At 42.0% G+C, this 16,178-nt stretch overlaps 1 protein-coding gene across 9 annotated transcripts in view; it reads left to right on the forward strand.

Annotated features, from left to right (window-relative positions):
- The window catches only part of PRRC2B (proline rich coiled-coil 2B), a 90,723-nt gene that overhangs the window by 42,142 nt on the left and 32,403 nt on the right, over window positions 1-16,178 (forward strand). For all 9 annotated transcript variants that reach the window (XM_049895132.1, XM_049895131.1, XM_049895133.1 and 6 more), the window contains exons 6-13: window positions 1,982-2,125; window positions 4,020-4,261; window positions 4,726-4,847; window positions 5,299-5,441; window positions 8,540-8,630; window positions 10,617-10,809; window positions 14,375-14,690; window positions 15,641-15,855. In XM_049895132.1, coding sequence (XP_049751089.1) covers window positions 1,982-2,125; window positions 4,020-4,261; window positions 4,726-4,847; window positions 5,299-5,441; window positions 8,540-8,630; window positions 10,617-10,809; window positions 14,375-14,690; window positions 15,641-15,855 — 1,466 coding nt within the window. The remainder of the gene's footprint in view (window positions 1-1,981; window positions 2,126-4,019; window positions 4,262-4,725; window positions 4,848-5,298; window positions 5,442-8,539; window positions 8,631-10,616; window positions 10,810-14,374; window positions 14,691-15,640; window positions 15,856-16,178) is intronic.

Consider the following 16,178-nt stretch of genomic DNA (forward strand, 5'->3'; position numbering starts at 1 on the left):
AGACTGTATTACTCTGGAAAATAAAACTTAATTTAAAAATGATTATAAAGCACAGTACAATACTCTAGGAACAGCTGAGAGCGCTCCCCCTGTGAGACAAGCAGACCCAGTAGCTGGAGAGGAGAGAACTGACAATTCAGGGCCCAGCCAGGCTGGGGTGAGAATCTGGCTCCTGGTCCTCCTCTTTTGCTGGGGTCACCAGGCTGTGTAGCCAGCAGAAGAACAGGGATTTGGGGTGTCAGCCTACAGTTATTTTCATAACTCTTTGGGATTCAAAACAACTTTTCCTGAATCTATACACTCTTCTTCCACTTGTAGAAGATTGGTGTTTGATCTCTCTCATCTGAGAATTCTTCTCCTGAAACAGACCGAGAAGACCTGATTATGTGATTTGGGCAGTGGCCAGAGACCCGAGGCTCATAGGTTCTGGTGTCAGGAGCATTGCCAGTGCCTTCATTTGTGATCGTGGAAGAAGAAGCCACTTCATTTTATTGCCTCAGTGCAGAGAACAGATTTTGTGAGGGATTCTCACATTTGAAGGCGTGGTGGGTGAACATATAAAACATTGAAACCTTAGGAATACTGCCATTGTGGGTTGAGATTCTGAGTTCTGCCCTTTATGCTACTTGTTTGTGGTGGATAAGTTTAATTCACGCTTATAATAATACCTTCATGACCATCGAGGCAGAAAGAAAGAACGAACAGCACTATTGCAATTTGCTGTTTGTTTCCTCATTTCAAGTTACCAGATTTTAAAAATATGTCTTCTCCTGTTTTATTCTTGCCATTGACCTTTAACAAAATGAAGTGACTATGTGACTCAACGTCCCCCTCCAGGAGAGCAGGAGAGGTTTTGTGACACTTGGGAGTTTTCTCTCACGTTACTTGTCAGTGACTAATGTGTCCAGTCATCACCCTGGCAGGTTTATTTGACCCTGGACCTTTTTACTAAGGAGGATGGCAGACGAATGGCTGCCTTGCACATCTGCAGTAGTCCCGGCTGCATTTTTCTGGCAAAGTCTGCCTTAGTTAACAGGTCAATGACTCAGTGGTGCTGAGAATTATACCTAGGGGGAACTTGGAGTTTAACTCTATGGGGAGCAGGGTGTATCACAGTCAGACATTGTGGTGTGTGATACTACTGCATTTTTTAATTTACATAATCCTGGGCATGTGGTACATAGTCCAAATAAAAGAACCAAATCCCACTCCTAAAATGCATCATTTGTTGTCTATTCATCCCAGAAAAAGAGGTTACGGATGCTCTGTGCTAAGTGCTATAGGTGATGGGAAGCGAGATAAGAAAAGGTTTCTTCTTTAAAGAAGTTTCTATAATGTTGGGGAATAAATGAAAGAACAAAGAACAAAATTGGTCCCTGAGTTACAAGAGTAAAATGTTTGGCCTTGAAAGGCTTGAGAAACTTTACAGAGGACAGTAAATCGAAATGAGCAGAGGAAAGACAGATGAGCTAGGAGTGTCAATTTATACAAGCTCCTGTGTGTAAACTTAGGGCAGGGGCCTTTGGGGAGGCATCAGGGAGAGGCATGCCTTCTATTGACGTTACCTCCATGTGAAAGCAGTTGACTGACTTGGGCTGATTTTACTGAAGACCGTGATTATTTGCCACCCAAGGCAGTGAGAGAGGCCTTACTGACTTCTTCCAGGAGCAGGGAAGGATCTGGGCTAGACTAGCTGTTGCTGTCTTACCCCATGCCCTTTATACCAACAGTCTGCACCTGCTGGGCAGGTGAGCTGGGCAAGGGTGTGGTGCAGTTGTGGCCAGCAACATGCTGTCTGTGTCACCCTTAGGGAGCCCCTAGCACTGCTTTGCCAGCACAGAATGCCAGTGTCACACAGCTCCCTTAAAAAAGAGCCCACTTCTGGGCAGAGTGGCTTTAAACGTGTTGTGGAATTTGCAAAGCAGAGAACTGTTGATGCTGATCTCACTTGCTCCACTAAGTCTTCTGATTTTCTTGGCAGGTTTAAGGGGCTCAAGCCGACTATTATCCTTCTCTCCCGAGGAATTTCCGACGCTGAAAGCAGCTGGAGGGCAGGACAAGGCTGGCAAAGAAAAGGGCGTCTTAGATCTGTCGTATGGGCCAGGACCAAGCCTCCGCCCTCAGAGTAAGTGAACAGCCACCTCTCTCGGCACGCTTTGGATCAGTAGGACTTCCCCTTCTTTCCGCCTTTTAGATATGTACTAACTCACGAACAGCTGAAGCTCCTGGGGTCTCAGGATACTTATCTGGAAAGCAGGGCTGTTGATCCTTTACCTGAGCTTTGCATCTGTGAATGGATTCCCTAGGCCATTCTGGGGGTCACACTTGCCTTTCTTGTTCTTTGGGTTGGGCCAGGCCTGTCCCCTCCCCATCTGTCATCCAGATGTTAGTTTTGCTATGCTTACCTGGTCATGGTAATGACAGGCAAAGGACGAATTAACTTGAGTCTTGATTCAGGAGATGTTTTCTAAACCATGATTCCCCAAACCTAGCTGAATCCTATCAGAATCGCTTGGGGAATTAGTTAAAAAGACTAATCTCTAAGGTCCTCCCCTCTTAACCCCCAGCTAAATTAGAATCTATATTTGTAGCATTTTGCCCTGGGGGTAACATGTTAGGTAGCCAGCCCAGCACTGGCTTCTACTGCCTCCCCTTCCAGTTTCTGGCTAAGGAGTCAGCAGGAATATGTAGCAATGTTTGCTGGTAATATGTGTTGTTTAGGAATGAGATTTTCAATCTATTCTAGGCAGGAACTTTGAATTAATTGGCTTTTGTATTTTGGGGCTTGATCGGGTCTTGAAATGTGGGGGTCTTTTGTTGTTTGTCTTAATTAATCCCTAGGCCTTTTCTGTTTATGGTACAGTATCCCAAAGTCAAAACTGACCTCTTATAAATTTAATGAACACTATGAAACTCTACTTAAAACATTACTGCCTTGCCAGTGGCCTCACACAGGATCGTTTTGTGTACCCCAAATACATGATCAAATTCTGAAGGCCAAGAATTGTATCTTTCTCGAATTAAGATGAGCTGCTTCGTAAGACTATAGAAATTTAGAAGTAGAAAGTTCTGGATTTGTTTCTATAATCTTCATTTGAGAAGACGAAATAGATGGCCAGAGAGCTTGCCCAAGACCACGTGGCAAGTTGAAGAGCAGGCTCAGATTTTGTGGCTCCTGTCCTGGCTCTCTTTCTCTTAGGGGTTGCATAGCTCAGGGACCTTTCATTTTTAAACGCCTAATCAAAAGTTGACTGAAAAGCAAGGTCTTTGGTCTCATCTAACTTGTCATAGATCTGTAATAATTTCCATCAGATCTTGCTGCATTTTGCAATGAAGAGCATCACCTTAAACAGATAGCCTGTTAGGTTTGCAGATTTCTGTCTGTGGCCTGCAGGAGTACCTTACAGGCTGGTGCAGGACCAAGCGGGGACAAGGCCTAGTGGGTAGGACTCCAGACCCTTCCACATCCCCACCGGAAGGGCAGCAGCTCAGCTTTATCTGTCTTATGAATGGGGGAATGTCTATAAAAAGATGCCACTGCTAAACAAAGTTGAAAACTTTGTTTCAAGAACTCTAATTTTAATGTAAAATCTGATACTGAGCATAGTGCTGACCCTAATGAGGGCTAGGCCAGTATTTGTTGAAGGAAATGACTCAAGGCTGTTTTCATAAGGGTTCTCTTAATTTCTTTGGGGTAATAAGATCTAGGGGCATATGTAGTTTCTGTTAATAGTTGAGGACCATGTCTCATTTACCTTGTCTCACCTTCTCTTTGAGTAGACCTTATTTTATATTTCTCTTACAAGCAGACACTTCCCTCAGCAAGTTCATACTCATTGGCCAGGTGTCTGCCCCTTACCTTCCCTGACAGACTTGAGCAGTTGACTTGATTCTTCACTTTTGGTTTTTTTTTTTTTTTTTTTGGTAAATGAGGGGGTCCCTTGACCTTCAGAACCTCATACAATCCCTCCTTCCCCCTCCTCTTTCCTCTTCCCTTTTTGCCCCCTTTCAATTTCCAGATGTGACAAGCTGGAGGGAGGGCGGTGGGCGAAACATAATTTCTGCCACGTCTCTGAGCGCCTCCCCAACTGAGCTGGGCAGCAGGAACTCGAGTACGGGAGACGGAGCCCCCTCCTCGGCATGTACCAGCGATTCTAAGGACCCCTCTCTCCGCCCGGCTCAGCCTGTTCGAAAAGGGGCTTCACAGTTCATGGGAAATGTATACCACCCACCTACATACCATGACATGCTTCCTGCTTTTGTAAGTCTTCAGAGTGTACATTTTTTTATCCCATGAAGTTGGATTGTTCATGTCCAGCAGAACCTTGTTCAAGTGGTTGAATGTCCACCTTGAGTTCTCCTTCCCAATTTCATTCTTAGCCCTGATACCTTACTTTGGAGGTTTCCATTAGTTTTTGTATTTTCTCTCCCCTTTTTCAAATCTTAAGGGCCTTTGGCTTCTCTCCGTAGTGATACGGATATTATTTTAGCCTTGGTGCTTTAGAAAAAGGAGAGGCAGGTGTTCCCTGTGACACGCGTCCCCAAATTTACCTACCAACAACAGGAAAAAAGTGGGGGAAATGATGGTAGGATTAATTAGGAAACCCCAAGACTTTCCTGTTTTCTTTCTCCCATTTTCTATTTTCTAAAATAAATTCTAATTTAGATGAAACTTAGAATTTGGTCCATTACCAGAAAATCCTGTTCATTGATGTTATGTTTCAGATGTGTTCGCCACAGTCATCAGAGAACCAGGGTACAGTGGAACGAGGATCTTTTCCCCTTCCTCAGCTCCGCCTTGAACCCCGTGTTCCTTTTAGACAGTTCCAGATGAATGAGCAAGATGGGTAAGGCTATTACATTGTAATCATGTATGTAGAGATTACTTCTGGTGGTGATAATAGACAAGATAATATGCGAATGTGTGAAAATGCTTTGTCTCCTAGAGACCATAATGAACCTAAAGACCAACCCCAAACCCCAGAGTGTGTGGGGTGACTGGCATTTGGGGGACAAGAGATTGAATTACGATCTCAAGTTCTTGTGAGAGCTGACATTTCTGCATGTGCTTTTTGCCTAGGCAGTAGCACTGAGCATTTAAAACTAGAAGAGAGGCAGAACTTCTCTTTGGGATGTATTTGTTCATTACATATTTCTTTTTAAAGGAAACGATTTAAACATTAAATGCGAACATGAACCTTTGCGATGTAAGACTTATTTTTGGAAAGATACTAGGTTTTGTTTCCATCTGTATGTTTGTTACAAGTCCAGCACTTTTACTCTACTCTCCCTTATCAGAAAAGAAAACAGGCTGGGAATGACTCGCCCAATCCGTCCACTAAGGCAGCTGGTAGAACGAGCGCCACGGCCTACCATCATCAATGCAGAAAACCTGAAGGGCCTTGATGACCTGGACACTGATGCTGATGATGGCTGGGCAGGTGGGTTGTGGTGTTTCCCAGTGGACTTAAATGGTTTAGAAAAAGCAGGACTAAAGTCCATCTCTGCTTACCGGGGACAGAAGCCCTTTGACATCATGGTGTATTTTCCCTTGGCAAAATGAGAACAAGGACGTGCCAAGGGAGAGCAGCTTTGATGCCCCATATGGGTTCTCATTTGCAATCAGACCAGTGATTGCTTCCTGACTGAGAAGTGTCTTCTTTTGGTCTTCGGGCTTGTTCTTAGAGCTACGGGCGATTTTGCTATTAACTTCAAAAAAAAAAAAAAGAAAAGAAAAAACTTTTTGGAATGGAAAATTTAAACAAAGCAAAATAGTATAATGAACTCCCATTTCCGCATCACCTGGTTTCAATAAGTACCAACATTCTTCCATTCTTGTTTCTTTATCTCCACCCATGCCCCATCCCACTATCTGATTTTCTTTTACAATTCTTTTTGTTTGTTTTCAGATAAATTTTATATATATTGAAAGACACATCTTAATTGTAGTTTTGAAAAATGAATGCACTTACGTGGCCCACACCCCTATCAAGATGTAGATCACTTCCCTCACCCCAGTCCCTTCCCAGTCAGTCTTCTTCCCCTCCTGCCCAAAAATCAACCAGTCTTAATATTTTCACCATAGATTCATTTGGCCTGTTATAAAACTTCATATGAATGGACTTATACGGCTTTTTTGATTCTTCTGGGTTCAGGTTCTGTTGCCCAGTGTCATGCTTTGCAGATTCCGCAGTGTTGGCATATGTATCAGCAAACAGAAAACCAGGTGCCATCCACTCAGATCAGTAGTTCATTTTAATTTCTGAGATCTGTTTCGTTGTATCCATATACTACAATTTCTTTATCCATTCTGTCATTGTGAATAATATTTTCATTTCTCTTCAATAAATAGGAGTAGAATTATTCGGTCAAAAGGTAGGCGTATGACTAAGATTTTAAGAACGATCCAGACTTTTTCCCAAGGTGGTTGTGCCATTTTACATCCCCAACAGCAGTGTGTGAGAATTTGGTCGCTCAATATCCGCACAACATTTTGTGTTAGTCCTTTTCATTTCAGTCATTCTAGTGGGTGTGTAGTGGTATCTCATTGTGCTTTTAATTTGTATTTTCCTGATGACTAATGATAATAGCACATTTTTGTGTGTTTTTCGGCTGCTGGTGCATCTTCCTTTGTGTAGTGTTTGTTCAATTTTGTTTTTATTAGATTGGAGGATTGTTTCTTTAAATCTATTCTGTATATGAGCCCTTTGACAGATAAATATTATTTCACAAAGATTTTTCCCATTATGTGGCTTGCCTATTCATTTTTCTTTTTGGCAGTTTTGATGAGCAGAACTTTTTAATTTAATGATAGTGTGTGTTATGAATTTGTTATTTGATAGTTAACACTTTTGGGTCATGTCTAAAAAATCTCTGCTTCTCGCTTAGTTGTGAAGATATTCCCTGGTGTTTTATAGTTTTAACTTTTGGGTTGATGATCCATGTTGAATAAATTTTTGTGTATATTGTGAGATAGGGACTGAAGTTTTTTTTTTTTTACATACAGATACCCAGTTCCATTCCATTTCATTTATTGATAAGACTTCCCTTTCCCTTTTGAGTTGCTTTGGCACTTTTGCCAGAAATCAGTTGACTCCATAAGTGTGAGTCTATTTCTGAACTCTGTTCTGTTGATCTGTTTGTTCATACTTTGTGTACCACGCTGTGGTTTCATATAGTAAGTCTTAAATTTAGGTAGTGTTCTTTTACAAGATTATTTTGATAATTCTAAATTGTTTGCATTTACAGTATTTTCAAAGAACCTGCAGGCATTTTGGTTGGGGGTTCATCGAATGTATTTAGGGAGAAATGACATCATAAGTTTTTTTTTTTTTTTTTTTAATTTTGTTTTTGAATATGTACAGCAAAACATACACCAATTCACCTGTTTCTACATGTACGATTCAGTGACATTGATTACATTCTTCAAGTTGTGCATATCTTTCTGAGTTGTTCCTCCCCCATTAACATAAGCTTACTGTCCCCTAAGGTCCCTATTTAATCTTTTGACTTGCTGTTGTCAATTTGATCTCATAGAGATAGTTCTTAAAAGAACATGATGCTCAAGGCAGACCCTTTTTACTAGCTAAGCTAAAGTATTGTATGGTTTTAAGAAGACTTCAGAGGATATTTTTGTTTAAGGTTTAAAGATTATTTCAGGGCAAGAGTTGCAGGGGTTCATCCAATTCTCATGGCTTCAGGAAGTCTGGAGTCCATGAGAATTTGAAATTCTGTTCTGCATATTCCCCCTTTGACCAGGATTCCTCTATAGAATCTTTTATCAAAATGTTAAGTAAGTAATTGCAGCCGGGCACCATCCAGCTCTTCTGGTCTCATGGCAGAGGAGTCAGTTGTTCATGGAGGCAATTAACCATCCATTCTGTATCCTTCTCCTATTCCTGACTCTCTTTCTTCCTCAGTTACTCCAGGTAAATAGAGACCAGTTGTCTGCTTGCAAGCTTTTAAGACCACAGGCATTATCACCAGCAATGGATAAGGGTACCAATTTCTCCACATCTTTGCCAACATTTTTTTTTTTTTTTTTTTTTTATCTTAGCAATCCTAGTAGGAGCGCAGTGGTAAATAGGGACAGTTTTATGTCTTTTCAATTTATGTTCCTTCGCCTTATTGTACTTCCTTGAGGGCAGTGATGTTCAGCGTCTTTTCATGTGTTTCTTGGCCATTTGTATATCCTATTAGGAGAAATAACTGTTCAGATCTCACTGGTAAAGTTTCTGTGTTGCAAGGGTAAACTTATACCTGGTTTCTGTCAGTTTTTGCTCACTCTCCTGTGCCTTCAAATATATTTTTTAAATGTCCAGATTTTAAAATTGTTATCTCCAAGAGGGTTAGTCTGAAGCCAGAACGGCCCTTGGCTTTTATCTGTAGTGTTTGTTCTGGTGGTAGCAGCTGGGTAGCTTGACTTATTCCCCAGTTGGGTTGGCATAATTCCTGACTCAAGGGAGTCACCTGTGGTACTCTAAGCAGCATTGAGATTCTCACTTTTTCTCATTCTTCTCGGGCCCTCCTGCTGTTGTAGGCCTTCATGAAGAAGTGGACTATTCCGAGAAATTGAAATTCAGTGACGATGAAGAGGAGGAAGAAGTTGTGAAGGATGGCAGACCAAAGTGGTAAGGATCCCTATCCGGGCTTAATGCATCATGCCAGTGTAACCTGACATGACTGGTATGTACAAGCCTCAGGGCTTGTTGTTGCTGCCATGTGCTGCTCACTGTGCCAAGCGCATTTCATGGTTACTACAGCAGCCTCTCAAGGTGCAGATATTGTTTCTGTTTTGCACTTGAGGAATGATAGCTCTGAAACAAGCTGTTAAGGGACAGAGCCAGGGTTTACATCCAGACAGATCTGACTGAGTCCTAAGCTAGTGATCATAACCCCTGTGCCAGTATTTCCCCGAGTGTGTCATCCAAGCCACTTGTTCCACAGGTTGTCTATGAGTGTCATATGCAAAAAGTGTTCTGTGCCCAGTGAGTGTGGGAAACTGCCCTAGGCTCAGCTTACTTGTTTACTCCAAGATGGCTCCGAACCTTGAGTATGCTAAATACATTGGGAATCCTTGGGGTGGGGGGAGAAGCAGTAGGCAGAGCAGGTTAGATTTGCCACACTTAATTAACTACTTCCATCTTTTTTTTTTTTTAACCATTTTGTTGGACTAGTTTTACTCATAACACCTTTGGATAATACGTCATTGTACATCTAGTTTTTATCATAATTTCAGTAACATTGACTACTACTTTTTAAACAGTGCCTATGAATGCTTTCCTTTGTGTGAAATTGCCTATTTCATTTATACATTTTTCTATTGGACTCACTATGTTTTCCTTTAAAATATTATGGTTTTGTATTGTTTACATATTAACGCTCCGTTATTTGTTGCAAATGTTTTTCTCTTTTATTGTCAGTAACTGAATTTTTGTATAGTCAAGTTCACATGTCTCTTTCCTTGTGATTTCATCTGTTAGTTCAAAGCTTCAGAAGTAAGTGTTCTTCTTCTGGAGAGAGCTTGAAACAATCTTTTGCCACTGTTCTTCTGATGATACATAAAAATTAACTAATTGAGATTTGCATAATTTATTTTGATGCTGTTTTTTTTTTTTTTTTCACCCAAAGCTTTGGATGTACTTAGGAAATCTCTGTAGGTCATTTATTGGAACGCTAAGCTCAGAAAGAGGTACAATCAAGAATTCAAATCAAAGGCAAGACATGAAATCTTAAGAGACTTATTGGAGGAGTAGGACACTTTGTTCCTTGTCTCTTTCAGTTGATACGAATCAAATATTCAACTGATCGAACAAGACATGGATTTTAGACTCTACTTGGCCACTGGCTAAAACCAAGGACACCTCAAATTTAGAGTGTCCAAACCACCTCTTCCCTAAACCTGCTCTTTTTTCAACGTTCTCTATGCTAGTTGATAATATCCAATTCGTAGCTTCAGAGTCTTCTTTGAAATCTTTATGTTCTCATACATGAATGGTTCCTGGAATTTCCCTGATTCCATCCCTTCCTGTCCATTTTCTGAGATCAGCATCCTTTCTTTTCTGGACCATTCAGTAGTTACCCAACTCATCTCCTCCCTTTCATCCTATCCTTCACACTGTGCCTTAGTCATCTTTTAAAAACATGGGTCTTTCCTGATGGATCAAGAACCTTCATGGGGTCTCTGTTTCTCACAAAGTCAAGTCAGAAGTTACTAGCAGTTGTTGCCCTTTCTGTGATCTTCTAATCTACCTTACCTGCCTCATCTTTCTTCCACCTCCCCATACCATGTGTCCATGGACATGCATGCATGTACACACATTAGCCACACCTAACTACCTGCTTTTCTCTGAACTCCTTTACTACTGGGCATTTCTTTGCATAAAGTAGGAAGTTAAATATCCTGCCTGGAGCTTTTTATATGAATCACTTGGTAAATGTTGGTGTTGAATTTTGGTGTTCTAGGCATGTCTAGTCACCCATTAAGGGCATCTAGTGTGATGAAGGGAATTGGTACATAGAAAACTGACTTTGGAATTCCCAAGGCCCCCAACTAGTAAGGTCAGATCTTGCCTGGGTTCACTGGGAAAACTAACACTGAATGTGATTTGTCCTAGGAACAGTTGGGACCCTAGAAGGCAGCGGCAGCTGTCAATGAGCTCTGCGGACAGTGCTGATGCCAAGCGTACCCAAGAAGAAGGAAAAGACTGGGGCGAAACAGTGGGCATGTCCCGTGTCATCCGAAAGATGCCAGAACCTCAGCCACCTTCCAGGAAGCTTCACAGCTGGGCGTCAGGCCCTGACTATCAGGTACCATGGGCACTATCACCCTTGAACACTTTGATATACATCTCCTTCCCCAAAAGGAACGTTCCTTTTAGGTAACCCCAGTGCAGCCGTCAGAATAAAAAAAGTAGCCATCAAATTCTCAGACCCCATTCAGCTTTTTACCAGTTGTCTCAATGTCCTTTTTTATTTCAAAAGAATCCAGTTCAGAATCATATGTTGCCTCTAATTGTCATTTAGTCTCCTTCAGTCTGGAACACTTCCTTAGTCTTTCCTTAACTTTCATGACTTTGACACTTTTGAAGGTTAAGAGCCAGTCATTTTGTGGAATGCCTCTGAAATAGGGTTTTTCTCCTGCCTCCACAGGATTAGGTTAAATTTACCTATTTTTGGCAGGGATCTCCTAGAAGTGATAGACCCTTCTCATTGCATCAAACTCGGTGACTGATTTCCCTTTGTCCCAAGTGTTCACTTTGACCACTTGATGAAGGTGCTGTCTGTTAGGCTTCCCGCTTTAAAGCTTCTTAATTGATAAGAATTTTGCAGGGAGATGCTTTGAGACTGTGCAGATATCCCATTTCTCATCAGACTTTCAATTCATTCATTCATTTATTTACATTTAAATGGATTATAATCTGTTAACTCTCATTATTTGTTTTGAAACTCAAGTTGTCTTTAATTCTGGACATTGAGAACCCCTTCATACTGGTTTCTGTGTCCTTTTTATACATTGCCATCCTTTTTTGAGCACCTCCTTGCTTTCTGACAGAACAAGATTTCTCCAGGCTTATCTTGTCCTTACCCTGCCTTGGCCCTGGAATCAGTCATTTTACCAAGAAGTCCTAGTTCATGTTAATGAAGAATGGTACTTGGAAACCAGTATCTGGACGCCAGGAGTGCTCACTGCTGTTAGAGTTAGGGAATGTGTTTGTGTGTGTGTGTGCGTACACATGTATACACATATTTACATCGATATCATTTCTGTTTGTTTGTATTGCAAACCCTGAGTTCAGACTGATACCTCCAATTCCAGTCCAATTCGCAGAATTCATTCTAGTTTTCTCCCTTTCTGTATTTGTAGCTCCTTTTCTCCAACAGTGAGAAATCTGTGTCCGTTGTCCCTAATATTTATACTGAGGCAGTCCTCCTATTTGTGACCAGTCTCTCATTTCTGCTGCCACCCTCTCCTCCTTGCATAGATGCCTTCTTCACCCTACATAGACTCCAGTACCCCCATTCCAGGCTGTCCCCCCATATGGGTGCCCTGAAGTTCCCTAGTGGGCCATCTCTCCTTACAAATGTCTTCCTTGTCCTGCTTGGTCTCTGACCACCCACTCAGAGCCACCCTGGCTCCCCTGGTACCAGGTGCTTACCTTCCTTTGCCACACCTAATGACTTTTCAGGATGGAATTAATCAGTAAGGAAAGAGGTGGGGGGAGGAGAAAATGCTATTTTGAATACACTTGGTAAAACTTGCCATTTTCAATGTTCTTTGCTATTTAAAGGGTTCCTTTTCCGTATTTTCTTATAAGTAATGCCCTTTACTTTCAGTCTTTTTTTTTTTCACTGAGTACCCATTATATGCCAGAAATATAATATACTAGGTACAGGGAACACAGAAGTGAAACAAAACCAGTAACACTTTTTTTGGAAATCACCCTGCATTTCAATTTTTCATTTACATGATGAGGTTGTTCAATATTTAAAAAAAGATTTCACTTTGATCTTTTCATAGCAACACAGTTAATTCACAAAATTGAGTTAATAATGATAAAATCTATGTAATAAATTTTTGCACCCCAAAGAGTGCTCTGACCAAAATTTGTGAAAGCAGCATTGTCTTGGTTATAAGGGACTTGAGCTGCTGTGGATTTTGGTATCCTCAGGGGTCCTGGAACCAATCCCCCACACATACTGAGGGACGATTGTATACCCTTTGATTCTTGTATACCCCTTCATTTCTGGGAAATATCTGAAGGAAATAATCAGGGATATGTATGCAGTAAGACAATGCATTTTCATTGCAAAGCATGGGAAAAAGCTAATATTCTATGGCAAAGCGAAAAAAAAGTGCCTACTTTGGTCCTGACTCTGTTACATAAAAAGTACCTTCATCCTTCTAAACTGTGAATTTGTAATCTTTTAAAATTACAGTAGTTGTCTCTAGGTTATAGGAAGTTAATTTTTAGGAAAAAAAATCTTTGCAGTAAATGTTGCATGTTTATTTTATTGAGGTATAAGTGGAGCCCTGGTGGGGCATTGGTTAAAAGCTATGGCTGCTAACCAAAACGTCAGCCAGATCCATCAGCTGCTCCATGAAAACCCTGTAGGGCAGTTCTTCTCTGTCTTATAGGGTCGCTGTGAATTGAAATTGACTCAATGAAAAGGTGTAATTTGGGATATTTTCTATTTAATGATTTTTGACAGTTGTATATACCTGTGTAACTACCACTCAGAGCAGGAAATTATATATTTTTTTGGTAGTCAGATCTCATTGGAATTTCAGAGTGACTAGAGGGTGGGTCAGTGGAAACCCTGGTGGTGTAGTGGTTAAGTGCTATGGCTCCTAACCAAAGAGTCAGCAGTTTGAATCTGTCAGGCGCTCCTTGGAAACTATGGGGCAGTTCTACTCTGTCCTGCAGGGTCGCTGTGAGTTGGAATTGACTTGAGGGCACTGGGTTTGGTTTGGGGGGGTGGTGTCAGTTAAACTTATCTATCATTTGTGCTGTTTATGTTCTACGTGCAGCTTCGCTCCTTGCAAATCAGAGAGAAATCTACCCAAGCTTGAGAGATTTTGTTTTTATACTGCATCTTTGGCACCACTGGTATTATCTAGTAACTGGCAACCAGGAACAAGCTCAGAAGTGGGAAAATGTCCAAAAGTGATGGTTTTAGGAATGCTTTTTTTGTTGAAACCATGTATCAGTGAATTTCTGTTTCTCCATGGCTATTTATGCCCAGAGGTTTATATATTTTCATGAGAAGAAGTAGAGCAGGTTTTTTTTTTTTTTTTTTTCCCTCTCGTCTAAGGAAGGAACAGTGAACGTGTGGTTTCCTGCACCTGTTAATTAGCCATGGAGGCCCTGATCCAGTTCCATTAGCAGTGGTGAGAGCTTCCATTTACTTAATGTTTCCTGTGTGTCTGTCACAGAGCTGAGTGCTCTGCAGACATTATTTTACTGCACCTTCACAATCCCAAAAGCTTACTTTGTTATCCTCATTTTACAAATGAGGAACTAAGGTATAGAAAGGTGGCACTTCCCCAGCCTTTTTCCAAGTACAGTAAAACCTGTTGCCATCAAGTCAATTCCAACTCGTAGTGACCCTATAGGACATAGTAGAACTGCCCCATAGGATTTCCAAGGAGCAGCTGGTGGATTGCAACTGCTGACCTTTTGGTTAGCAGCCAAACACTTAACCACTGGCGCCACCAGGTCTCCAGATACAGGTCTACTTATTGCAATCACTGTGCAGCCTCTTGAAGGTGCTCAAGGATCTTGGGAAGGAGACCTGATCCCAAAATTGTGGTGCCCCCTGTCTCCTGGGTTTTTGACCTACCGTTTCATCAGGAACTTCCTTCTCTTGGCAGAAGTCCTCAATGGGCAGCATGTTCCGGCAGCAATCCACTGAGGATAAAGAGGACAAGCCACCCCCGCGACAAAAGTTCATCCAGTCAGAGATGTCTGAGGCTGTGGAACGAGCCCGCAAGCGCCGAGAAGAAGAGGAGCGCCGAGCTCGGGAAGAGAGGTTGGCTGCCTGTGCTGCCAAACTCAAACAGCTGGACCAAAAGTGTAAGCAAGCCCAGAAGGCGAGTGAGGCCCAGAAGCAGGTGGAAAAGGAAGCCCCCCGATCGCCAGGCACTGAGAAGGTGCCCTTCCAGGAGAATGGCCCTGCCGTTCACAAAGGTAAGAGGCAGGCCCTCAGCTCACAGATTGGAAACCCTGGGCTGTTTTTATTGGCTCATTGCATCTTACCTACTTCTCAGCAGAATTCATAGCTTACAGATAATATTGGGAGGCATCAGTACTTTAGGCTCTGGAGTCAAGTGCCTGGGTTCAGATCCTATTTCAGCATCTTAAACTAAGTGGCTAAGCTTCTGTCCTCTCTGGAGCCTGTGGCCTCATCTATAAAAAGAAAGATGATAGTATGGACCTACCAGCACTTTGCATGGTTACCGGTATGGAGAAAGCATGCAGGTGCTTACTGGTAGTATTAATTTTATCATCATTATCACTCTTACCATTATTACCAATACTCAATCAAAGGTACAAGCGCTAGAGGCCTTTAATAAAGGCATAGGATTCTTATCCATGGAACTAAAAGCAGCCCACTTGCTTGTTACAGTAACTTTTTCCTGGCGTTAATTCTAAGAGGCCTTGATCACACAGATGGAGGAGACATTGAACAGTACTGTATAACGGAGAGTATCTCTGGTAGCAGTTTTAAAGAATATGATCAGCGTTCTTGCTAAGAGATAAGGGCACAGTGTTTGTTTCCGTCCCTGTAAACTTCTTAGGTGGAGGTCTTATTTGTCACCTAACAGTCAGTCATCTGTGCCATTCAGCCAGGGTACTTAGAGAAATTTGCAACTTTCCTTCTGACTTCGTTTCATTAAACTTTGAAGACTATGAGAGTCTTAGAGAATTTATTTCAAATGGGTGATGGAGAGACTAGGGAGCAGAATTGTGAATGTGGCTAGTTAATGCTGGTTCTCCAAACGGCCCTGAGGGCTCAATCTTTAGATCCAGGGTGGGTCTGGGTGTTCAGCGTGCACTGCAGCTGCTCTGTTGAGTGTTTGGTTGGCAGAGCATTTATGAGCCTACCGCAGCAATTTCTCTGGTGGTTTGTTCTTTAGGTTCCCCAGAGTTCCCTGCCCAGGAAGCCCCCAACACATTTTCAGAAGAAGCACCAACTGCTCCTCCTGCTGCCCAGAGCAACAGCAACGAGGAAGAGGCCAGGGAGGCTGGGTCCCCTGCACAGGAGTTCAGCAAATATCAGAAGTCACTTCCTCCCAGATTCCAGCGCCAGCAGCAGCAGCAGCAGCAGCAGCAGCAACAACAACAACAACAGGTAAACAGATAAGACATTTAGAGGGTAAACAGACCCAAATACTGAGCAGCACCAGCAGAGATACTAAGAGTTGCACCTCAGAATTTGTGACGTTGGTGGATCAGTCCCTGGCCGCTATTTATTTCTCTAAATGATAGAGGCCCCTGTGAATGAATAAAACCCATGTTGGGGTTTATTGACCTTCAGGAATGAATACCTGCTGTCCTGCGTGGCTGTGAGGGTTTCGTAAAGTGATGCCTGTAAGCTGGCTCATCAGTATTAGTATCATTACCATTATTGACATTTCATAAACCTTAAAAGCGACCTACTTTTTGCCCTGAAGA

This window comes from Elephas maximus, chromosome 9 (assembly GCF_024166365.1).
Source record: "Elephas maximus indicus isolate mEleMax1 chromosome 9, mEleMax1 primary haplotype, whole genome shotgun sequence".
Taxonomy (NCBI): domain Eukaryota; kingdom Metazoa; phylum Chordata; class Mammalia; order Proboscidea; family Elephantidae; genus Elephas; species Elephas maximus.